The sequence below is a fragment of the Cetorhinus maximus genome, chromosome 17, assembly GCF_964194155.1.
Source record: "Cetorhinus maximus chromosome 17, sCetMax3.hap1.1, whole genome shotgun sequence".
In the NCBI taxonomy this organism is placed as follows: Eukaryota; Metazoa; Chordata; class Chondrichthyes; order Lamniformes; family Cetorhinidae; genus Cetorhinus; species Cetorhinus maximus.
Genome location: NC_135895.1, coordinates 54,160,008 through 54,186,214, shown reverse-complemented (window position 1 = coordinate 54,186,214; position 26,207 = coordinate 54,160,008). Strand labels below are relative to the sequence as shown.

At 42.7% G+C, this 26,207-nt stretch overlaps 1 protein-coding gene across 1 annotated transcript in view; it reads right to left on the bottom strand.

The window, feature by feature from the left end:
* Positions 1 to 26,207, bottom strand: part of dab1a (DAB adaptor protein 1a) — a 473,747-nt gene that overhangs the window by 151,649 nt on the left and 295,891 nt on the right. The window contains exon 4 of the mRNA XM_078561911.1: positions 10,342 to 10,440. Within this exon, the coding sequence (XP_078418037.1) occupies positions 10,342 to 10,440 (99 nt within the window). The remainder of the gene's footprint in view (positions 1 to 10,341; positions 10,441 to 26,207) is intronic.

The window sequence follows — 26,207 nt, the reverse complement described above, 5'->3', positions numbered from 1 at the left end:
AGGCAGCATTGAGCGCTACCTGTGTGGGCGGAGGGAGGAAGGAGAGGCGGGCCTGGAGCGCAGTTCGCGCATGCCCGAGAAAGAGCGCTTCAATCTCCCTAAGGCATGGAGCTGCCTCAGGGAGATTGAAGTGCTGTGTAAAAAAAAAAAGATGAAGAGAACAAACATTTAATAAAAAATGTCCCCTCATATGACTCTGTCACATGAGCTGGGACATGTTTTTAATTCAAAAATAAAGTTTTTATTTAATGTTTATTTGCTTTGGGAAACCTCATTCCGCCCGTGGATGAGGTTTCCTAAAAAATGTAAAGGCCACTTGGCCTTTTTGCCTGCCCACCAACCATTAGGTTGGACGGGCAGCATAAATTTGAATTTAATTAGACTGTTAATGGCCTTAATAGGCCTTTTAATTATCGGCGGGCCCGCAGCTGACTCCGGCGTGCGCCCGCCGAACGAAATATCGCAAGACTGCGCGATGACATTGGGATGCACGTCCGACGTCATAACGCGTCATTTTACGCTCGGGCCCGAGCGTAATATTCTGCCCCAGATGACAAGTGCGGGTTGGAGTAAAACCAAGAAGAAACACCAAAGCCTAGACTTTCAGATTGACATTAGCTACTTTACAACAAATAAGCTAATTGCTGCGTTAATGCCAATTTGAAAATATCAAGCCTCAAGAGTCACAAACAGGCTTCTCTACAATGCGTCAATATGGGCTTTGTGACAAAGGCCAGCATGTATTTGTTACAGCACAAAATCTTACATGTTCATTTCTGATGCATCAACGACATTTTAAAATGTAGCTGTTCCTTTTTGCCCCAAGTATCACAATTGCTGACCTTTCATAGTTTCAGTCATCAGGGAACCTACAGAAAATATTTTCCTCCATATTATTTGTGAACACTATGAACAGCAGGATATCCAAGAAGAGAACCCTGTGGAATTCCATTAGTCACTTTTTCTCACCTCTTTCCCTCACCCTGAATGTTTTCATTACTTTCTGCTTTGCAGCATTAACTAGTTTAATTTGAGCTGGCTAATTTCCTATCGATTCCATAAGCCTTAATCTTAATGTGGAACATCATCAAATATTGGTTGAAAAGTCAATTAAATTCTAATACCCTTGTACCATGTCCTGATAAATTACAGGCAGTTTTGTGTTGTGAACTAGTAAGCATTAACAATTGGGTTGAGATTGCTCCAACTCATTTCATATAGAACCAGAGAGGAAAATTTCACCTGTAAGTTTAGAGTGGATTCAAGCCTAGGTCCTTGAGTCAAAGGACTGTGCTTTAAACCAACGTGCAGCAAAATTCCCAGACAATATTCTTCAGTCACTGATTAGCACGTAGATTAAAGGCCTTGATTCTTGACATGTTCAAGCAACATTTACAGAACATGAAAATTCTTTTGATTTTTGATTGATACTGAAGAATAAAACAGACACTAAATGCAATTAAAATTATAGTATATTGTATGTTTTTTTAAAGATTTTTAAAATTTAACAAGGACTGTTTTCCTTGGAGAGGAGAAGGCTCAGAGAAGACTTGATAGAAGTTTTCAAAATAATGAGGGGTGTGGACAGAGTAAATAGGGAGAAACTGTTCCCACTCGTAAACGGACCGAGAACCAGATGGCACAGTTTTAAAGTGTTTTGCAAAAGAAGCAAATGTGAGATGAGAAAAAACTTTTTCACACAGCAAGTAATTAGGGTTTGGAATGCATTGCCTGGAAGTGTGGTGGAGGCAGGTCTCATTGAGGCATTCAATAGAGCATTGGATGATTATTTAAATAGAAGCAATATGCAGGGTTACGGGAAAAAGGCAGGAGATTTCCACTAAGTTAAAATGCTCAGAGACCCAGTGCAGACATGATGGGCTGAATGGCCTCCTTCTGCACTGTAAAAATTCTGCGATTCTGTGATATGTTTTGATTTAATGTTAGATGGATCAGCTTGAGAGTCATCATCTGTGTGAAAGTGGCTTTCTCTATTGCTATACAATTGACATAATTGGACAATAATCTCTGCTATCAGGGAACAATAAAAACAAGCTGATTGCCCATTGATAGGCCTGACCAAAGTAAAACATAAATTTCAAAATAAGTTGAAATGCTTTCTACTTTGTAAACTAACAGCAGCCAAAAGATGTAGAATAAAAATCACAGTCTTCCGTACCAGGGCTAAAATGACCAAACTACTGCTTTGAGTTAAAGGTAGCACCTTGAGTGTGCAAAAATATTCTCTTGGCCCTTGGCTTCAGGATTGCTTTCATTACTTATCTTAGCAGCACTGTAGCCCTCAACTATGCTTTAAATGCTGATGTTTCAATGCATACATGTACTATAAGAACAGATGGAGTCATCTGTTTTGGCTTCCGACACCACTTTGGGAAGGTGACTCTTCTCCAGGAAGCGAGGAGGTAACAGTAAAGCGTACTGTTCCTCAAATGATTTGAGTCTAATTTACAGCTATAGCACATCATTTATTGCTGGCCAAAGAGGAGGTCTTCATAAAAGTTTCAATGTTTTCTCTAATTTGTTGCTTCTTCATAAATTGCTACAGCAACTTGACCTAATGCAAGCAATCATAGATAACAGCATGAGGGCTGTCCTAGTTTTGAGTGGTTAGCTGTGTCCCGCTGGCAGTGAGCTTATTCCTTTCTGCTTGACACAGATAAATTTAGAATCGAGGTAAGAGTCTAAAATTATCCCTGGAAGTGTGCGGCATTCTTGTGGCAAATGCTGCTTGTTAAAATGTGATGTAACTCCTTAAACAGATTGTCCGTATGCAACATGCCTAATTGAAAAAAATGACCATGAATTCATTTGAATTCTGTTCTTATATTTAAGGAATGATTAAGTAACAGGTAGGATAATATTTAAGATCTGCCAAATGTTGATTTAAATAAGGTTAATGCATATCTAAGGATTATTAAAGTCAGTTTTTATTCCTGACTTAAAATATATTTTTGTGTGTTTTTAAGTTTTATTTTTCTGTCAAAAACAAAAGAAAACTGGTGGTGGGGAGCGGGGAGTTGGACTACCCCCCGCCCCCCCTTCCAAACTAGCTAGATTTGAAGGAAATCTGGAAGAAGTCTGTTTTTAGCAAGAAAACAAGCAAGGGGATTAAAAAAAGGGTGTTCAATGAAATAACAGCCCTCAGTTACTGACACAGTCTAGCAGTGGCCTAGATAAATCACCTACCATGCAAAACAATGGCACAAGCATCAAATCTAACCTAAGGAACAAGTAGGATAAAGTGGTGCAATAGATTCAGGGATGAAAAAGTGGCAAATTTCAATGTCCAATTTTATAATTATTTTTTTCTAAAAAACCATAAATCCAGACACAATTGTGGGCAACAACAGGAGGAATTCACAGAGCAGCATATCTTTTTCATTTTTGTTTACTTTCAGTGCACACATCTTAGATTTTATAATTTGACAGGAATCAAAATCTCAGTCCATTTATACAATAAGGTTTAGTTTGTGCACTTAGTGACTGCATATAAAGGATACTAACTGCTGAAATCACATTGAAAGAATTGAGTGTTCTAAGATGCACACTCATCACACTAGGCACCTTGCGCATTGTCTGATGTATGTGCGCATCTAGCATCCAAGTTGCTGCACAAAGATCAGAGAGCATTTGTTTCTGTTATAGAAAAATGTGGAGAAAAGTCATTTTATTACCAATCCATTGGCCCATAATAATACATGAATTTATAATGCACATTAGTAAAAAAAATGACTTTAATGGTCCATTTCCATTTGAAATATATCAATGTTAAGGTGAGACAACAAATAAATTGTATAGACTGTATAAACCTGCCCAGGTCAGCTATTATAAGGATTACAAACTTTGAATAACACCAAATTAAGCTTGGAATGTGGCCAGTCAGCAGAAAGATCAAGTGGCTTACTTGCTTCCTAATCTTCTAAATTGGACTATATTTAGGAAACTACTCTCCAAAGCCAATTAATTTATCTGTACTGTCTCAGCTGTGGAGGAATGGTCACATTATACAAGGTTTCTCTAATACATGGCCACTTCCCTTGCCCACCACCCCCACCATCCCATGTGCTTGTGCACTACCAAACCGTTAATACACAAAAATAGCTGGCAACATTAACTGACCTGGTGATATGTCAATGTCAATACATTATCATTAGTTGCAGTTCAACAGTTTTTCTCTGAGCAACAAACTCAGTTGCTGAGAAGTCTACACATGCCATATTGCCATATTGTAACTGTGACCCTAATGAGGTCAGCTAACTCAACACTAATCTGTATGGCTTAGAACTCCCCAGAGAGCAGGGGAGGCTGGATCATTTAATTTATTCAAGGCAGAATTAGACAGATTTTTGATAGACAAGGGAGTCAAGAGTTATGGGGGGCAGACAGGGAAATGGAGTTCAGACGACAACCAGGTCATCCATAATCTTATTGAGTTGCCTCCTCCTGCTTCTAAGTTCTATGTTCCTACGATCATGCATGTTATATTGGCTGTAATTGTCTATGCCCTCTGGCAGCAGGCGTCTTGGCAGGTGTGAGCAGACAATATGGCGGGAAGGCCAAAAGTCAGTTTCACACAATCATGAAACACGTTTGCAGCCATCTGCCCTGCCCGTCAATGGTGGGCAGTGTTTCCCGACACTGGAACTTCATTGTAATACATCTGTATATCATTATAAGCCCAGCTCGCTGGAATCATCCCCCCACACTGGATTATTCGAGCAGGTTGGCGTGATTGCATGTCAACGTGTTTCACAACAGCATTTATAAGGTATGCACCTGGTGAGCTGCACTTCAAGGGGAGCTCAGAGGTGAGTGCACAGTTACATTGTGCAGCGATCGCGAGGGTCGCCCGTTGGATCTTGAGGCTGAGATGCTGCGAATTCAGGCGAGGGCACAGGTAAGTCACTTTTTCCTGTCTGGCTGATATGAGGTGCCGGGCCAAGGGCTGAACTGTAGTTAACGGTAGTGCACAAGCACATGCCGGGGCGGGGGGGGGAGGGTGGGCGAGGTAAGTGGCCATGCATTAGGGAAACCTTGCATTATGTGACCATTCCTCCGCAGCTGAGACAGTTCAGGCACAGCCACATTGACATGCTTGGAGTAGGGCCTCTGGCTTATCTGCCCACTTAAGCAATGCAGAGGTCTGAAAATGCCACCAAATGCTCCAGAGCTTTTCACCCCTCGGGCACAGACTGCAAACTAATTAGCATTTTAGGGGGCTGCAGAACAATTGGATAACTGTGCATGTTGTACAATCTCCTTGCGAAAGCTAGCCATGGAGCAGTCACTGGTGGAGGCGCTCACAGCCCCTTTCAATGTCATCATTCAGGTTTGGACCAGTCTCCCCCATGGTTCATGCTAACAGTGCAGCCTTACAGTGCGGGTTAGGAGAGAGCTGAGAGCACTGCATGCAGTCCAGTCGATGAAGCTGCCTCCAATCGGTCAGGTGGAGTGTGGCAGAGGTGGGTGGGGTTTCAGGCAGCCATACAGCGTACTAAACTCTGGTCATCAAGTGGTTGCCAGCACTCTCTGGGATGTGTTGAGGGGCCTTCAGACTTACCCAAGAGAGGTTCTTAAAACACCCAAGCTAACCCATGCATCTCTCTCTTTCATCCTGCAGGAGGGGTACATCAGGAACATGGAGCCTCGTGACCTAGCTATATGCCTCATGGTTTACAGCGAGTAAGGTGAAGGAGAAGGGAGTGATGGAGGCGCCTGGCTGGGCAGAGAGAGGAGCATCACCCTCAGGAAGAAGGGGCAGCTGGGGCTCCCGGACATGCCGCTGAAGAACCACAGCGAACCGTCAATGGTGGGCATGTGGCTAGACCCAGGGTCTATCGACTCCGCTTTTCATTCCTGCAAATGACCGAGAACCAGTGTGTCTGAAGACTGTGCATGTCTAGCAAACTGGTTAGTTACACCTGCCACCTGCTGCAGGATTTGGCAACACGAGGACATCCACTGCCAGTGGCCATGAAAGTGACTGTGGCACTCAAGTTTTACGTTAGTGGCTCCTTTCAGGACTCTGTAGGTGACTTCTTTGGGATATTGCAAGCCTCTACCTACAAATGCATCCATAAGGTCATGGAGACACACAACTTCATGCATTTTGTCTGTGACTAGGAAAGCCAGGATGCAAGAGCGCTGGGTTTGCCCAGATTTCAGGTTTCCAACAGGTGCAAGGTGCCAACGGCTATAGCCACGTTGTGCTCAGATCTCTGTGGCGACAAGTGGTCAACTATGTCAACCTCAAGGACTTCCACTTGCTTAATGTTCAGCTGGTGCGCGACCACCATAAATGAATCCTGCAGGTGTGCATGGTTCCCAGGGAGTGTCCATGACTCCTACATTCTCAGTCGGTCTCAGATCCCTGATGTCTTCCAGGGTCTACAGAGGCTGCAGGGTTGGATCCTTGGGGACAAAGGCTACCCGCAGAAGATGTGGCTGATGACACCTGTGCAGTAGAGAGAAGGTATAATGAGACTCATGCTGCAACTTGCATCTTGGTGGAGCAAATCATCAGAATGTTGAAAATGAGGTTCTGGTGCCTGGACCGGTCTGGTGGAGTCCTGCAATACAGTCCACAGAGGGTGTCACACATCATCGTCACCTGCTGCACCCTTCACAACCTGGCGCTACAATGGGGAGAGGAGCTGGCTGGGGAGGTGATGGAGGAGCTGAACATCTCCTCCAATGAGGACATTGATCAGGAGGTCCTTGAAGGTGAGGATGCTGGTGATGAGGCCATCGCAGTGGCCAGACAAGGCAGGTGCACTTGGGAGGCCTTCATAGCTGCTAGATTTGTGGAGGATGATGATGACATGCAATGATGAGACACCATAGATCCTCACATTGCATCTGTGAACGTTTGACTCCAGACTGGCTGATGGCAGCGCACATACCCTCTGTGAAAAGGCTCCTGTCATGGAGACGCAGCAGAGGCCCTAATGGTCGCTTGATTCCAGGAGGATGATGATGCCATGCAGTGAGGACACTCCATAGATCTTCACATTGCCTTTGTGAATGTCTGACTCATGTCGAGCCGAGGGCAGCTCCCTTGCGCTCTGTGATCAGGGTCATATCATGGAGACACAGCCATGAAAATTTAAATGCACCTGATCCTTTGTCAGCCTTCAGCACCTGATCCCTTCAGGAACACAGCATCACCAGTCACAGATGCTGAAGAAATGGCAGGGTCCAGCACCACCTCAAAGATGCTGAGAGCACACAGAGAATGATGGAACTCTGTGACACCTGCACATGACATTCTGACAGCAATGACCAGCACCATTGAGGTGCAGGCATCAGTAGTGTATCCTGTGAGTGTGAAGCCAGACCATCACTTTGTGCTGAAAGTTAAACACTGCACAGGGAAGAGGCCCTGGACTGAGACACCTGCCTTTATCTTGTGCAGGAACCAAGGTTTCACATCTGTGTGACACAAACACTGCTCATCAGAACAAGAAGCCATAGACAAGGAGACAATCTTGGGAGTTTATTTACGATAGTGAACATTATGTACACGTGATTAACACCCGTGCCCAGGCTGTGCAACCTCGAAAAGAGTTACATCTTCTTAACCTTCCTAACCCTGCCGCTACGTCTTGGTGCTCCCCAACATCCACAGCGGAGGTGGAGGCAGCCTGTTGACTGCTACATCCTGTCTGTGATGACCTTGGCAGGTGTCCTCTGGAGGACCAAGACCTGGAGGGCCTCGGCCTGCTTTCGGGATCCTGCTGTGGCAGCGGCACCCTCCTCGGCCTGAGGAGCTGGGGTTGCTGGGGTCACAGGAAGAGTAGATGGGCCGGACATTCCCAGTCACCTGGATGGATGGCCCTGGGGTGTATACCTGCTGATCCTCCTCCCTATGGGTGCCTGAGGGCTCCTGGCTGACTCCTTGAAGAGAAGGGAAGCTAGAGTGATATCAAGCTGCCCCACAACCTTCTTGCGGTGACACTGTTGGAGATCAACTACGCTGTCAGCAATGGAGTTCAGCCCACAAAGCAGTGCAGGACCGATGTCCTTGACGAAGGTCGCCATGGCAGCTGCCATCCTACCAGTGTTCACCTTGGTGCGTTGGCATGCCGGTGCTATCACCTCAGACTGAAGGTGGATGGACTCCTCCATCATGCCTTTCAATCTGAGAAGTGCAGCGGACATCCCTTCCTGATGTTCCCGGGCTTGCCTTTGCAGCTCCAAAAACTGAGGTATGACCAAGTCCAGAAGTTCGGCATCTGATTTAGACTCAGCAGATTTCTGGCCTCTAGCAGTCCGCCTAGTGCAAGAAACCTAGTAAGTCCCTGCCGCCGCCTGCTGTGGATCAGGCAGTGCAATGTGTTCACAGATTGTGACCCTGAAGCTACTCTAGAACTAGGTTCCACCGAGGTGTGTGCTTCTGAGCTGGTGGAGGGCGGGGTTGAGCACTGTGATGGAGTTTCAGCAGATTCCTCTTCTGAGGTGTCTTCTGGGCTTGAGTCGAAGACCTGGGTCGTGGACTCCCTCGGCTGTTTCCCAGATGTGCCTGCAAAAGCAAGGGGAGATAATTAGTGCATGACAGTGGCCTGTGATACAAGACACATCACTCACAGCATGGTTGTCAAATGGATGTTGCACTGTTGGATCCTCACTTGATAGAGCACTGCCAACTTCACTGTCAGCACAGGAGCAGTCCAGGTCTTTGCCGACCAACTGGATGACTATATTTTCAAAATCTGTTAGCACCTTGATGTCGGGCATTCCTCCACTGGTCTGCGACCTCTCCCTTTTGTTGCGTACCAGCTTGTCCGGCATGAACACAGATGGAGAATGTAAGCAGGACGCCTGCTAGGCCAGATAATAAGGATGCCTGGCATGTGTGGGTGGTGAGTGGTGCCATGGACGGGATGAGAACAATGAAGATGTGTGTGCGTGTGTGTGTGTGTGTATGGTGATGTCCCTTGAACTGGCAGTGAGTGAGATCCCTGTGAATGTGAAATGGGTTTGTGAGTATGTAAGTTGAGAGTAACAAGAAGAGTGACTTACCCTGGTGGAACGGATGAGATCATTCATCCTCTTTTGGCATTGGGCGGCTGTCCTCTTTTACAGGGCGTTGGCACTGATTACCGCTGCCACCGCCTCCCAAGCCGGATTGGTGATGTCGCTGCCCCTCCTATGGCCAGAATGGAGGTGGAGGACATCACATCGGGCCTCCACAGCATCCAAAAGGCATCCAGGGATGTGTCACTGAATCAGGTAGCTGCAGTCTTCTTGCCTTTCAGGGCCATGTCTTCTGTGCAGCAGTCCTGGGCTGGAAGCACTGAGAGGTGTGCGCGCAGCTGCACTTTAAAAATAGCTCCCAGCGTGAGGAAGTGGCAAGGTGATGGCGTGGCGGGCAAATTAGAGCTCACCTGCCACCGAAATGGTGTGTTTTCTGGGAATGCATGATTAATGAGGCGAGATTGGGACGATAAGGCTTGAAAAGCTGCCATTGCGGCTGGGGTTCTTTTTCTCACCCGCTATCACACTTAGTGTAAATCTGGGACGATTCTGCCCATTGACCCATTGGGAAGAATTTGGAATTTCCTACATGCAATTTTACTATTATGTTTTACTTTCTGAAATTTGGAGTGGACAACAATATGACATTGCCACAATGCATCATGGCAACGTTTAATTTGAGCACCAGAAACACAATTCGTGATCAGTGAAGGGCGACATGTTTTTTTAATGTGGTATTTTTCTTTCAATTTTGTGATTTATGTATGCAGTTCAATTGATTCATGTGTTCCTTTGACCCAATTATAATTCAGCATCTGTGTTGAAATAGCACAGTTTTCATTTCACATCAACACAAATTTTGGGGAGTTAAGTTACTGAACAGGCAATGCATTGCATTTTGGGAAGTGGTGTAAGATCATAGAGTCTTGCACTATTTCAGCTTTGCACAGGCAGCAGCATAATACCAGATAGTGAATTATTAAACTTAAACTTTTCAAGTAGTAACAAAGAGTTACCTGGCTATTGGCTCTTAGTGTGCATACAGCACTCATGCATAAAACTTTCCCTGCCTAACAAAAACATGGAATCAGTGTAACCCAGAGCAGACTCCACTTTGTGAGCAGGCATGTTTTAACCTTTTCAATTTTGTTGATATCCTGTGCTGTGGATCTTGGACCATCATCTACATCTCACAATAATGAATATTACTGTAATAATAAAACAAATTGAAAGCTACAGTCAACCCCACTTAGGCTTTGGACTCAACTCCTCACCTGCTGAAGTATCTGAGGACTGCAAGCTAGGAATATTTTTATAATGGGACTCTGCTGTATGGTAACTTACTCCTGTTTTTTCATCAAAGATCTTTATGCCTCCGAATGAAATGGTCAGAAAGATTCTCTGCTTGTGTTCCCCTTTTGAGCGTGCTGCAGCTGCAATTCCCTGTTGGAGGTAAAACAACATAAGTGTCAATAAGAAAACACAAAGTTCAATCAAGCAGTCCTTGGGTTTCCGGCTTGCTAAACACAAAAATTCAAAAGAATCGTTGAATTCTGTCACTATTTCCCATGTAGTTCAATTGATTCATGTGTTCTTTTGGTCCAATTATATTGCAGCTTGTTTTGAAATGGCACTATTTTCATTTCACATCAACACAAAACCTGGAAAAGATGTCATTGAACACTGCATTTTGGGAAGCAGAATAAGGCTGTCTCAAAGAGGCAATCTCATATCATTTCATCTTTATACTAGCTTGGAAAAGAAATTGCTTACAATATATAAAGCAGAGTTACTTTTTATCTCATTAATAGATGGTCGTGTTAAATCAGAGAAAAGAAGAAAAATTATATTTAGCAACTTACCACAACTTTCAGAAACATCCCAAAGTGCTCCACATACACTGACCTACTTTGAAGGGCAGTAATTGCTAAGCAAATGCAGAACAATGAGGCCAACCAGATCCCATAGGTAAGATAAATAGCCAGTTAATCAGCTTTGCTGTACTGGTTGAGAGGAAAGTCAGTCAGGAAGCAGGTAAACTCTGTTCTCCTCGTTGAATTAAGCAATGGAACTCTCTCTCTAGCAGTCCCTCAAAGTGAGAAGCCCTTGGCAAGAGCTTGGACGTGGAGTCTTTTAACATGGGGAGGCTGTTGCGCTGCACCACATGGTTCTAGCTGACTGGGAAACTCGCAATGGGACTGTTTATGTGCACTTGACCCATGAGAAACAGGCAGCTGGGAAATTGGTTTAACAAACATTTCTGATAATACAGTAGTCTTTTAATACTGCACTGAGTATCAGCTTACATTGCATGGTCAATTCCTTGAGTGAGGCTTTAACCCACAATCTTCTAAATCAGAGGCAGGAGGGCTATCAGTTGTGTGAAATATGCAAAGGTGAGGTTTAATCTTGGGTGTCTGCACATGCAACCGAACCAGAATCTAACCTTCCATGAGAACTCAGAGCTACATGTGTGTAAACAAAGTTTACAAACCACAGTGTGACAGTTGAAGAGAAGCAATTCCACTTTATTTTAATAAATTATTTCTTTGTAGTGATAACCACACATTGCTGCCGTTCCAGGTCACAATTTAAGAGTTTTCAGAACTTATATCAATTGGTCAAAAGGCAATTATCTAACTGTAATATTGTGTGCAGCATGATGTTTTTTGTGCGAGGATGAAATTAATAACAACCACAAATTCTAGATCAGTGTTGCAGCATTAAATGGGTAATTCCTCGATTATCTGTTTGGGCCCCGTCTCATACAACTGTAGCTGTTGCAAAGAACTTCTAAAGATCAGCAGGTTAATTTGAAACAGAAACCATCCAGCTTTGATTTACCAGGAAAAAATAATGGCATCATATACATGGGAGAAAAATAAAGTTGATGCTGATTAATTTATCCAGCAGTCAAGCAAGCCTTCTATTTTCTCCTCAATTATGTTAATGCTAAGATCATTCAAATCCTTAACGACCGACTTATCCAGCAGTGTTTCATTTGCTGATGGATTCTTTATTTATGGGAGGACTGTACAAAATGACTGCTAATTAAAAGAAATGTTGAAGCCAAATTACATTGCAAAATTGATAGGAATCATTTTCTGAACAGCAACTGCAAGAGGCTGATTCTCTTTTTGATTGCGTTTGTTCCCTGCAAAGAAACTGGTGATATGGTCTGATTTTATAAACTATGCCAGCTCTCCTCAGGCTATGAATAGTGCCACGTAAGAAAGTTTGGAAAGGATCACCAGGGCCATATGTGAGGACAAAATAACCAGGGTTTTCCAGTGCAGCACTTACCAGCTCATGATTTTGCATCCCATTAAAATGAATGGGCAAAACTATTGGGCTGGCAAGCATACAAGCAGAAAACTCTAGGCGATATGACTGAATTTAGGATAAAATTTCTTTCAATATCCTCCCTTTAAAATCTTAAGATCATACCAGCATAATGTAGTAAGAATGAGAAAAGATCAACTGCATTACAATTGTTTAAAATATTTTGGCCAAAAAAATTGGAGTGCACCTAGAGTTGCGCGATCTTGGTACAATTTGTACAATCCAGATGCAGTGCATATAACCCAGGTGTAATGCAAACATCTAAAGAAGCTAGCGGCAGGACCAAGGCAAATTGGTCTGTCAGCCTCATTTGTACTTTATAGGCTCACTGGGCACCAGTTGCCTAAGATAAGTCAAGTTCCTTTGTCACCTCTCAAAGGTAAGAAAGATCCAATGGAAGCTGGGTAGACAAACACTGTACAAAGGAATGTAACAGAAGTGGTTTTCTGTTCATTAACTCGACCATGACATTTATTTTTATATCAGGGCAACTGGGAACATGCTTAAGGACATAAACAGTGAAGGCACATCAAAGGGATTTGTCTGAAATGCACATCAAAATATCTAGAGCAAAAAGTGTAACAGATCCTAAAACTGGAGGAATACTGAAAGGAAATAAATCATATTCTAGCCCATCAATTGCTAAAAAGATAGGGAGTACAGTTCCTGTTTTTCTTGCAATCGGCAATCTGGGCGCAAGTTGTGAACAAAGCTGCTCTCATGTTCAGAATTAAACTTTTTGCTCAAGTTTCTGTTCAAAGTCATTTGCATAGTACCGAGTATAAAATCTTCCATGAACCAGTGAATTGGGCAGTGATGTATAGCGAACTTAGAAAGATAGAAAATAGGAGCAGGTGTAGGTCATTCGGCCCTTCAAGCCTGCTCTGTCGTTCAATATGATCATGGTTGTTCCTCAATCTCAACGCCATATTCCTGCTCTCTCCCCATATCTCTTGATGCCTTTAGTGTCTAGAAATCTATTTCCTTCTTAAATATATCAGTGATTTGGCCTCCACAGCCTTCCGTGGTAGAGAATCCCACAGGTTCACCACTCTCTGAGCGAACAAATTTCTCCTCATCTCAGTCCTAAATGGCCTACCTCAGGCTATGACCCCTTCCTCCAGACCCCCCACCCCCCACCTCCCCACCCCTGCCAGAGGGAACATCCAGTCTATCCAGCTCTGTCAGAATTTTATGTTTCAATGAGATCCCCCTTATTCTTCTAAACTCCAGTGAATACAGGCCTAGTTGACCCAATTTCTCCTCATACAACAATCTTGCCATCCCAGGAATCAGTCTGGTGAATCTTTTCTGCACTCCCTCTATGGTAAGTATATTCTTCCTTAGGTAAGGAGACCAAAACTGCACACAGTACTCCAGGTGTGGTCTCACCTTAAAAATAAATTGGCATTAAAAAATACCCCTTAATGTATTTAAGGGTGGTATCCCGTTACAGTTTTATTAATACAGTTGAAAATTGATTTATTATGAAAAATTGAGCATTTTAATCAGTGTGGCCTGGTCCACCACCTGTGAGTAAAGTAGCCTGATTTTAAAAATCTGAAAATGACTTTAAAAGAAATCTATACAGAACAATTTATTAGTTTCATTAGTGTACACTGTTAGTTTCTTAGTAGACAGTTTCTCAAAGGCCCAAAAAAGGGCACAATTAGTGCAAACTTGCCATGGTGATTTTTTTGACCTGAGTTTTTAGTGGGCAAGGCTGGCTTCCAGTGCAATGTTTTTAAAACCAGTGCAAAAGACCACAGAAACTGGATTTGCACTGGATGTAACTTGTACATGAAATTTCCCAACCCTCAATTAAGAATGAAGCCGATTGGCACAGACATGATGGGCCACATGGACACCTTCTGTGCAGTATAATTCTATGAGCTCCCTCCTGGTGGATGGTCCTATGGAACTATTTCTATGAAATCGAAAGAGTTGTCTTAATATCCTGGTTATTAAGAGGCCTGTGCAATCAGATTGCCCTCACATCCTGAGACAATTTTTAAAATTAACAGTGTGGCAGCATGGCTAAAATTAGTAAATTAACATGTGGGGATCATGGGTGGAAATTTGTATCCGATTAACTCATGTAGCAATTGGTTTGGATGATTTTGGGTGATCTTGTGGAAATGCCAGGGCTGGGTATCTTAGTTGCTTAGCCATGAAAAATACCTGGGCTCATAGCTATTAAAATAAAATTTATTTTACTCTAATTTCTGAGAAATAATTTTTATTGATAGGGAAGAAGAATTTAGAATTCACATTGGAGATCAAATCTTCACAGAGGAGAATTATTAAACTCTTGACTTTATTATGACTCTAGATTAGTCACATTTAAACAGTCAAAATGTTGCTTATTGAAATCAAACATGATACACATCTTCAGAGTTTGACATTTTAATACAGTTTGTTTCAAAAAAAATACACAGTTACTGATAATCTTTGATGCCTTGACTTACGAGCATATGAATTAGGAGCAGAAGTAGGCCACTCGGCCCCTTGAGCCCGCTCTGCCATTCAATAAGATCATGGCTGATCTGATTGTAACCTCCCGCCTACCCCCGATAACCTTTTCCCCCTCTTGTTTATTAAGAATCTATCCACCTCGGCCTTAAAAATATTCAAAGACTTTGCTTCCACCGATTTTTGAGGAAGGGAGTTCCAAAGACTCTCTGAGAGAAAGAAATTCTCCTCATCTATGTCTTAAATGAGCAACCCCTTATTTTTAAACAGTGACCCCTAGTTCTAGATTCTCCCACAAGAGGAAACATCCTCTTCACGTCCACCCTGTCAAGATCCCTCAGGATCTTATATGTTTCAATCAAGCCGCCCCTTACTCTTCTAAACTCCAGCGGATATAAGCCTAGCCTGTCCAACCTTTCCTCATAAGATAACCCGCCCATTCCTGGCATTAGTTTAGTAAACCTTCCCTGAACTGCTTCTAATGCATTTACATCCTTCCTTAAATAAGGAAACCAATACCGTACACAGTACTCCAGATGTGGTCTCACAAGTGTCCTGTACAACTGAAGCATAACCTCCCTATTTTTATATTCAATTCCGCTCACAATAAACAATAACATCCTATTAGCTTTCCTAATCACTTGCTGTAGCTAACCTTTTGTGATTCATACACTAGGACAATTCAAAACACCAATCTGCTTTGTGCATTAAGGCTTTATTTTTGACTTTGAGCCATGCAAGCTAAGAACTGTGTGGGATGGTGTCAATTGCTCAGAGATTTAGAAAAAACTATTCCTCCTGTGTGTGCACTAATATAGTACATTAATAACGTAATATCATATAGAAATTGTATGAAAATGAATACAGCAACATGAGTCCCATGTAAATGGCCATTCTTTTTACGGAGGAATAATTGTGGCAATTTTTTTTTCTGTTTTTGTAAAGTGCAGAGAAATATTTGCTTATGTTGCAAAATATTTCCTAATCACATGTAGTGGTGCTGAGATTCAATCTATATAGAAATGGTAGTTTGTTTCCAAGAAAATTTAATTTTGACAGCTTGATAGTAACTCATTGCTACATAAGTCAATCGGATACAAATTTCCACCCGTGATCTCCACATGTTTATTTACTAATTTTAGCCATGCTGACACATTGTCAATATTTAAAAATTGTCTCAGGGTGTGAGGGCAATCTGATTGCACTGGCCTCTTAACCATCAGGACATTAAGACAACTCTTTCCAGTTTCATAGAAATAGTTCCATAGGACCATCTACCAGGAGGGAGCTCATAGAATTGTATTACACAGAAGGTGTCCATTTGGCCCATCATGTCTGTGCCAATCGGCTTCATTCTTATTTGAAGAAAATGATACCTTTGGCAGTACAACATTGAAGTATCAGCCTAGATTATGTGATCACCCTTTGACTGGGTTTTGAGCTCTTGGTCTGTTGACTCAAAGACAAGGGTACTATCACTGAGCCAACACTTGATAATGCACGGTGCATCTTACTATATCCAGTTAGTGGAGTCACAAGCCTAAGAAATAGTTGGGTCAGGTTTGGCTCTATCATTAGGTGTGAGACAGATAGAATGAGCCTGATGCAGCTGGAGGCCCAGTGATAGTTGGGCTTCATTACTGTATTCCATCTTTCAGATGAGACATTATATCAAGGTCCCAACTGCCCTCTCAGGTGGACATCAAAGATTCCACTGTAATACTTAGAAAAAGAACAGGGAAGTTATCTCTGGTATCATGGACAATATTTATCCCTCAGTCACCATCACAAAAACAGATTATCTGGTCCTTATCATTTTGCTGTTTGTTGGAGTTTGCTGTGTGCAAATTGCTGCTGCCTTTCCTACATTATGATAGTGACTACACTTCAAAAGGACTTAATTGGTTGTAAAGCACTTTGAGATATCCAGTGGTTGTGAACGATGCTATATAAATGCAAGTCTTTTTACTCACGGCAAGCTGCCCGTGTATTTGGAACAGATTGTTGATCGTGGGCAGGGAAGTATGAGATTCCTCCATGGCACTGAGCAGGTTGAATATGTTATGGGAAGGAAGAGGCAGTCCTGGTGGATGCAGAGGTAATCCCATAATGTTTCACTTGGCCCAACAAAAATTTCTAAAAATAAACCCTACCCTCCTTGTTTTTGGAGTGGACTCCTGCAGTCCCTTTAAAAGGGTTACCTCCACACTTCCATAAAATTTACAGTGGGACAGCAAGAGAAGCTCCATGGAAATTGATAGCAATAAAGGGGAAGACACCAATGGATTGTTCATCCATGTCTAGTGCAGATCTGGGGGTTCTTACTGCCCCAGTAAAGAAGTAAAAAGTCTCACAACAGATGAGAAAAAGCCAATTTTTGTATCAGGCTCAATTAAAGTTAATTAATACAGAAATTATGCAGCATTCTGTAGCCGTGTGATGAGAATGATAGATAAATATTTTACTCCAAATCCAACTTTAAGTTCATATGGTCACAATTCCAGATGCCCCAATCCACAGTTGGAAGTGAGGTAGTGCACAATTTACTCCTGCTCATTTTCCCTTGCTTTGAAATTGTTCCCAACCCTAGGAATGAAGTTATTTGAATAGCAGATGCAGATGCCCATGTCATTAACTCCTGCTTAGTTTGCACTAAGTGTGATGGCTGCCAACTGGCTGAATCCAGTTATTCACAAATACCAATTTTAAGTAAGCGTTGCTCTCTTACTGTGCCGCTGATATTTGACAGCTATGGCATTGTGTGGCCTATATACTGTCCACACAACAAGTGCAGCTGCTTCATGCTGTTGCGGGTCCAATAGGCAGAAGTGGTGGAATTTCTCGGGAAGCCCAGTATCTCACCAATCACACTTCCAAAAATTACATAGAAACACCAAATGGAGTTTCTCATTGCTGCCAGAGACAGTGGCAGAAAATAGGTTGCATCCCAAATTCCTGCCTCTCCACTTCCACTGAGCAGAAATGACTCCCTCTGAAAGCTCAGGAATTTTGCAACTATCGAGTCTAACACCAGAGCTAATTTGAAAAGTCATCACAGCAATGAAAGGATTCATTGGTGTGGGTGAATTTCCTACTTGAAACAATGATGCAGCTGCCATTAGTGAATATAAACCAGAGAAGGAGCAGGAGGATGAGGAAGAATGTGACCCCAGGGACCACTAAGGGCATAGGAGATGCATAAGAGGCAGCAAGTACCATAGCAGACAGCAGACATAGCAGAAGAGTATCAGCTATCCAAGCATGGCAGGAGCACAGCATAAAGACACCAAGCTCACCAGAAAGGATTAGACGAATCACAAGCAGCAACAGTTGATAATCTGACAGGCACTCCCAGGGGAGATAGGGTCACTACTGCCCTCAAAGTTCATACCAGATGGAACTTTCTGATCCTAAACGGACATCATATGCTGGCCTTTGGACATGTAGCACAGTTTTATTGCACAATGGAACAACAGACTGCAAGAAACATTAAAAATGAGTTCAATGTAATAACTTGTACAGTCTATGTGCTTAATATGATTTTCTGTTGTGTTAGGCCATTTTGCCTCATGAATTCCTCCATGGTGGTTGTGGAAGGGGCTTGCTACTCTCCAACTCTCCAATTGTATGATGACAATTGCAGACAGCTGTATAGCCAATGCCTGCTACATATGGGCAGAATTTTCCCCCGGTCGGGAGGGAAGTTTAGGAGCGGGCGTGTGGAGGCGCGCCTCCGATCGGCACCCCCGATTGGGGGCGCGCCGCCATTTTACGTGGGCGGTCCTTACATGACGTCCGCAAGGAAGCACTATGCGCTCCCTATGCGGGCAGGGGGGGATTCCCTGAGCCAAGAGTGCGCTCTTTCGTACATGTGAGTGAAAGAGCGCACTCATCTCCCTGAGGCTAAGTGCTGCCTCAGGGAGATCGGCTCCTGTCTGAAAAAATTTTAAAAACAGAAGAAATAAATTTCTCTGACATGTCCACTCATGTGACACTGTCACATGAGTTGGGACATGTCCATCGCTTTCATTGACAATTTTATTAAAAATTTTAAAACCTACGTGAAACCTCATCCCGCCCATGGGTGAGGTTTCATGCTTTTTCTTAAGCCCACCAGGGCTCCTAGCCTGCCGGCCAACCTTAACGTTGGATGGGAAGGTCCATTAATTACTTTAACTCCTTTGTCAATGGCCTCAATTGGCCATTGACAGGTTGGCGGGCGCACAGCTGATTCTGCTGAGCGCCCACTGACCTGAAAATTGAAATGAGGCGGGGTGACACCAGGAGTTCTGCCTGACGTCACATCATTTTACGCATCAGCGAGCTGGGGGCGGGGAAATCCTGGCCATGTGTACGACCAACTCTAATGGTCCTGCATCAATAGTAGCCCCCTTTGCTGGAGTTGTTGAGGTTTCATTGCTTTCAATGATAGTATCTTTAATCATATCTGTAGGGCTTTGTGATGGCACTGCTACTGGGAAGAATGTCACCAAGTTGCCCATGAATCACTTCACGCAAATCGTTGCCTTAAGCAATGTTCTCTCTAAGCTTTTCCATTGCACAGCAAGCTGAAAGTCCTTGCATAGGCTGCACACAAGTGGACCCCTTTAAGTTGCTGTGCATCTGTGCAAAAAAATTTAAAGAGGTATGCACTTAATGAAATTGCCCGCACACTCGAAAAACATTACAGGGAATGTTGGCTTTAAGATATTTCTTCATGTTGCTCACTGATATCTGTGAGCATAGGTCACTGGGGATATATAAGTTTTAGGGTCCCTCAATTATCGTTGTCTTGACAAGCTTCTCCAAGTGAGTTGAAGGTAGATAGTAACATGGAATTTGAATACTATCATTACAGCAATGGTAGCAAATATGAGAGACCCTCTCACTAGACCAATAGTCTTAGTAATAATTTCATTGCCGAAGGCAATGATGTGCTCAGTGGGAGACTGAAGTGCAGACAACTGTTGTTTTATCATAACACTCATGGGAGAGGGCAGTGAATATTTGACTGACATATTACTGAGATGATCCAGGACATCCTTTGGATTTCTACTAAACATTCTGCAAGAGGTGTACTTGTAATCTCTCTGCAGCAAAATGTGAAGATTTTTCACATTTGTAGCGTACAATATAGGAAGTGAGGAATCATGGGTATCTGCTGGTAAGCCCCAGAGAACAGAGGGACTCTGCACAGACAAGCTCTCCCACAAATTACCATGATAACACCACCAAATTTTGGCCACTTCTCTACTGTTACCTAGCCAATTTTGGGAGGAATACTAATGGAATAAAATCCACCCGAGTGTCTGAAGCATCAGTGCACCTAAATTTGCTAACCCCTCATGAACTCATTTCCTCATAGAGTTGGAGAAGAGTACAGCCCAAAAAGAAGCCACTCAGCCTATTGGGTCTGTGCCAGCTCTTTCAAAGAGTCATCCAGTTAGGCTCACTCCCCTACTCTTTCCCCGTATCCAACCACCCACACCCACGCTAGTGGTTCGCTTTTATACTCGATGTACAAGTTGACCCCCATTTTTGGAGGGGTTTTGAGGCTTCATAGATTGATTTATACACTGACATCTACAATAAATCTATATCATGGAGTACAATAGGGACAGCCAAAGGAATTCCTAATCTCAGTTCCTTGTTTGCTGCAAGTTCCTTTGCAGCAGTTATGAGTAATATATATGAAGAATGGTAAATAAAGAATGCAAAGTTTCCACTGCAAAATAAACTAATTCAGGAGTCTAAATACAAATAAATATCAATGTTTATGCAAAAAATACACCTTGATTAAAATTTGGTAACCTAGCTTTAAGAAAGCAATGTTAACAGACCAAACCATTGAATTGGCGGAGAAGAAATCAGTCAACGTTTCGAGCCCTCATGGCCCTTCAGCAGAACTGAAGCATAGTTTCAACAAGGGAGAAATATAAATTGGTTTAAGGTGGGTGGGGGGGAAGAGACACATTGAGGGTGTGGTGTGAGCAGATAATCAAAAGATGTCAGAGACAAAAGGGTCAAAGAGGTGTTGAAGGTGGCGGTCTTTGTCTGAGAAAAGTGCTTTTCTCAGACAAAGACCGCCACCTTCAACACCTCTTTGACCCTTTTGTCTCTGACATCTTTTGATTATCTGCTCACACCACACCCTCAATGTGTCTCTTCCCCCCCACCCACCTTAAACCAATTTATATTTCTCCCTTGTTGAAACTATGCTTCAGTTCTGCTGAAGGGCCATGAGGGCTCGAAACGTTGACTGATTTCTTCTCCGCCGATGCTGCCAGACTTGCTGAGTTTTTCCAGGTAATTCTGTTTTTATTTTGTTTTGGATTTCCAGCATCCGCAGTAGCTTTTAGCTTTTTGTTTTTAAACCATTGAATTGTCATGTACCTATTTTGTATGAGCAACGTGACCAACGGTATGGAGTTCATCCAAACAATTTGAATTTCAGCATGCAATCAAAAGATCATAGCTCCTCTTTCATAAGGAGGCTAATACTCCTGAAAGTCCGCCTCTTTCACCAACCTTTTGGTCACCCAGCCTCTCTCTTTGACTGAGCATCTATTGTTAGTACTCTCTTAATCCCTTAGGACCCTGTGAAGCTTCTTGAGAAATTTGTCTCTTTTGAAGTTGTTACATTAATACAAGTTGCTGTTGTTATTTAATTTATGCTGCATTGTCATCACCATCACTATTAAACAGCTGGCGTATAGGCATATTCATGTACTATAATGTACAAACCAAAAATGTAAGTTTAGAATGGTAGATCATAGTTATTTTTCAAGTGGTGTTTTATCATGTTTAGCATCAGTCTTACATATTATTGGCTGTATTCCAGCACAAAAATATGCTTATGTTCTTCCTTATTGGAGGTAACTAGCATAATAACTCCCCTCCAATAAATAGGCTTTTTTGAGCTTGGGTTTCAGATAACTTCAAGAAATGTGTGTTCCACAACTAAAGTAACAAACATTTATACCAGTTAAATGTTCATCAGATGCTAAAGAAACATGATTAGATCATAATTGCAGACAGATATGGACTGGATTTTTGGTTCCCGTCAGAGTCAAGATCAGAGACTACTAGGGTAGAAAATTACCCCCGCTAGTTGGCATGCCTGTTTCCCGGTTCCATCCTTCCTCCTGGTCATTTTTGCAGAGGTAGGATCGCTGCTGGCAGTGTGCTCTGTCACAAGCAGTTCTTTGTGAAAGAGGAGCAACGATCATTAGATCACACACTGAAATTCATGTTGTTCAGGTGAAATCTATACATTGGTCACATTGCTCATATAAAATGTACGAACATACGAAAATGCGAACAAGGAGTAGGAGTAGACCATTTTGTCCCACGAGCCTTCTCTGCCATTTAATAAGATCATGGCTGATCTGATAGTAACCTCAAAAATGCATCCCGCCTACCTCCAATAACCTATAACCCCCTTGCTTACCAAGAATCTATCAATCTCTGCCTTAAAAATGTTCAAAGACTCTGCTTCCATCACCTTTTCAGGAAGAGAGTTCCAAAGACTCACGACTCACTGAGAGAAGAAATTTCGTCTCATCTCCATTTTAAATGGGCAACCACTTATTTGTAAACAATGACCCCTAGTTCAAGATTCTCCCACAAAAGGAAACATCCTCTCCACATCCACCCTGTCAAGACCCCTCAGGATCTTATATATTTCAATCAAGTTGCCTCTTACTCTTCTAAACTCCAGCAGATACAAGCCTAGTCTGTCCAAACTTTCCTCATAAGACAACCGGCCCATTCCTGATATTAGTCTGGTAAACCTTCTCCAAACTGCTTCCAATGCATTAACATCCTTCCTTAAATAAGGTAACCAATACTGTACACACTACTCCAGATGTGGTCTCACTAGTGCTCTATATAACTGAAGCATAACCTCCCTACTTTTGTATTCAATTCCCCTTGCAATAAATGATAACATGCTATTAGCTTTCCTAATTACTTGCTCTACCTGCATACTAGCCCTTTGTGATTCATGCACAAAGACACCCAGATCCCTCTATATCTCAGAGCTCTGCAATCTCTCACCATTTAGATAATGTGCTTCTCTTTTATTCTTCCTGCCAAAATGAACAAATTCACATTTTCCCACATTATACTTCATTTGCCAGATCTTTGCCCACTCACTTAACCTATCTATATATTTTTGTAGTCTCCTTATATCCTCTTCACAACTTACTTTCCTACCTATCTTTGTGTCATCAACAAATTTGGCAACCATCCCATCTATCCCTTCATCCAAGTCATTTATATTATCATTTCTCCAGACTCACTTTCTATAGGACCAACTTTGTTAACTCATTTATTTTTAAAATCGTTATAGAAACTCTTACTACCTATTTTTATATATCTGGCTAGCTTTGTCTCGTACTCTAATTTTTTCCTTCTTATTAATCTTTTAGTCATCCTTTGCCATTCCTTACATTCTGTCAAATCTTCTGACCTTCCACCTATCTTTGCACAATTATATGCTTTTTAAGTTTGATACTATCTTTAATCTTTCTAGTTAACCATGGATTGTGTGTCCATCCCTTGGACTTTTCCTCACTCGTTGGCATATATCTACTCTGTCTATTCTGAAATATCCCTTTAAATGTTTGCCACTGCATCTCTATTGACCTATCCCTTAACCTAATTTGCCAATTCACTTTAGCCAGCTCTGCTTTCATGCCCTCATAATTGCCCTTATTTAAGTTTAAAAAGATAGTCTTGGGCCCACTCCTCTCTCCCTCAAACTGAATGTAAAATTCAATCATATTATGGTTGCTGCTACGTAGGGGCGCCTTTACTACGAGATCATTAATTAACTCACATCTCGTCACACAATACCAGATCTAGTGTAGCCTGCCCTCTGGGGAATGATAGTATTAGCACAATAGAGAGGGATGACCTAAATTCAGGAAACCAGGATGTAGAAATGGTTTGGGTAGAGATGAGAAATGGTAAGGGCAAGAAGTCATTTGTGGGAGTTGCGTACAGGCCCCCTAATAGTGACCACATAGTCAGGTGGAACATAAAGGAAGAAATAATGCGAGCTTGTCAGAAAGGCATGGCGATAATTATGGGAAATTTTAATCTACATATAGATTGGAAAAGTCAGATGGACAAAGGTAACCTAGATGAGGAGATGCCCCCTCCCAATGTAAGTTGCACTCCAACGCCGAGCAGATGTCCAAAACTCTGGCAACGGGCAGGCAACACAGCCATCTGGACTCATGCTCTTTGCTGCAGGTGTCAATTCCTCTGATTATACTGTCCCCTACTACCACTACATTCCTTGTAACTCCCCCCGCTTGAATGGCTTCCTGTACCACAGTGCCATCGCCAGTTGGCACCAGAACATGCTGTTCTAAGAAACTATCCCGAAAACATTCTATGAACTCCTCATCTAGGCTACCTTTGTCCATCTGACTTTTCCAATCTATATGTAGATTAAAATTTCCCATCATTATCGCCATGCCTTTCTGACAAGCTCCCATTATTTCTTCCTTTATGTTCCACCTGACTATGTGGTCACTATTAGGGGGCCTGTACGCAACTCCCACAAGTGACTTCTTGCCTTTACCATTTCTCATCTCTACCCAAACCATTTCTATATCCTGGTTTACTGAATTTAGGTCATCCCTCTCTATTGTGCTAATACTATCATTAACTAACATAACCACCCCTCCACCTTTTCATCACTTCCTGTTCTTCCTAAATGTCCTATACCCTTTAATATTGAGGTCACGATCCATGTCCTCCTGCAGCCATGTCTCTGTAATGCTATCGAATTCTACTTATTTATTTCTATGTGCACTCTCAGTTAATCTGTTTTGTTTCGAATGTTATGTGCATTCAGATACAGAGCCTTTAGTTTTATCCTTTTATTCTATTTATAACCTCTAGTCTCATCTGCTGATTTACTGTTAGATTTGTACTCTCTATTCCTTCCTGTTATGGGCTGTTGTTCATTTTCTGGAATACATTTCTCTTTTGCTTGTCTCTACTCTTTGGTTTACCACACCTTCACAAATTTGATCCCTTGCCCCCACTATTTAGTTTAAAACCCTCTATACCTCCTGAGTTATGCTGCTCGCAAGAACACCAGTCCCAGCACAGTTCAGGTGTACACAGTCCCAATGGTACATATCACACTTTCCCCTGTATTGATGCTAGTGTCCCACGAACCAGAACCCACTTCTCCCACACCAGTCTTTGAGTCACGCATTTAGCTTCCTAATCTGTTCCATGCCAATTTGCATGTGGCTCAGGTAATATGCCAGAAAGTATGACCTTTGAGGTTCTGCTTCTTAATCTGGCGCCAAGCTCCTCAAACTGACTATGCAGAACCTCCTTCTTTGTCCTGCCTATGTCGTTGGTACCACATGGACTGCAGTGATTGGGTCCTCCCCCTTCCATTGTTAGTTGCTCTCCAGCGCCGAGCAGAGGTCCAGAACCCTGGCAACGGGCAGGCAACACAGCCATCTGGACTCATGCTCTTTGCTGCAGGTGTCAATTCCTCTGATTATACTGTCCCCTACTACCACTACATTCCTTGTAACTCCCCCTGCTTGAATGGCTTCCGGTACCACGGTGCCATGGCCAATTAGCTCATCCACCCTGCAACCCCCACTCTCAACCAAACAAGCTGAAAAAACCTCTAACCTTTTGGACAATTGCAAGGGCTGAGGCTCCTGCACTCCTGCCCTCTGGGTCTCCTTACCTGCCTCACTTGCAGTCACACCCTCCTGTCCCTGGTCACTGACCAAATCAGAAGAGTCTATTCTAAGAGGTGTGACTGCCTCCTGGAATAAAATGTCCAGGTAACTTTCCCCCTTCCTGATGTGCCGCAGTGTCATCAGCTTGGAATCCAGCTCAATAACTCTGAGCCAAATTTCTTGCAGCCGCAAACACTTACTGCAAATGTGTTTGCCCTGGATCACACCGGTATCCAGAGGCTCCCACATCCTGCAATCACAGCACATCACCTGCCCTGCCATCGCCAAGATGTGCTAATTAATTAATTAATTATGATTAATAAAGCTTACAACTCCCAATAGGTTTTGACACTGCCAGTAAACCTTATAATACTGATAAAACAATACAATACTTGCAAAACTGATAAAGCTAATAATACCAATTATTGATTTACCTGCTCCTTCTGCTGCACCAAAGTGGAAATCAAATACTGGAGGCTGAAAAAGAGTAGAAGAAAAAAGCACCTTCTCCCCACCCTTCACCGAACTCCCCACTCAGCACACTTCACTTCTTGAAGTAAACCTTACCTAAAGCACCTCTTTCCCCCAATCTACCGAATTCCCACTTTGAACTAAATTCCCAAATATACTCACTCAGTCTCCATCTCAATCAGGCCGAAATCTCCC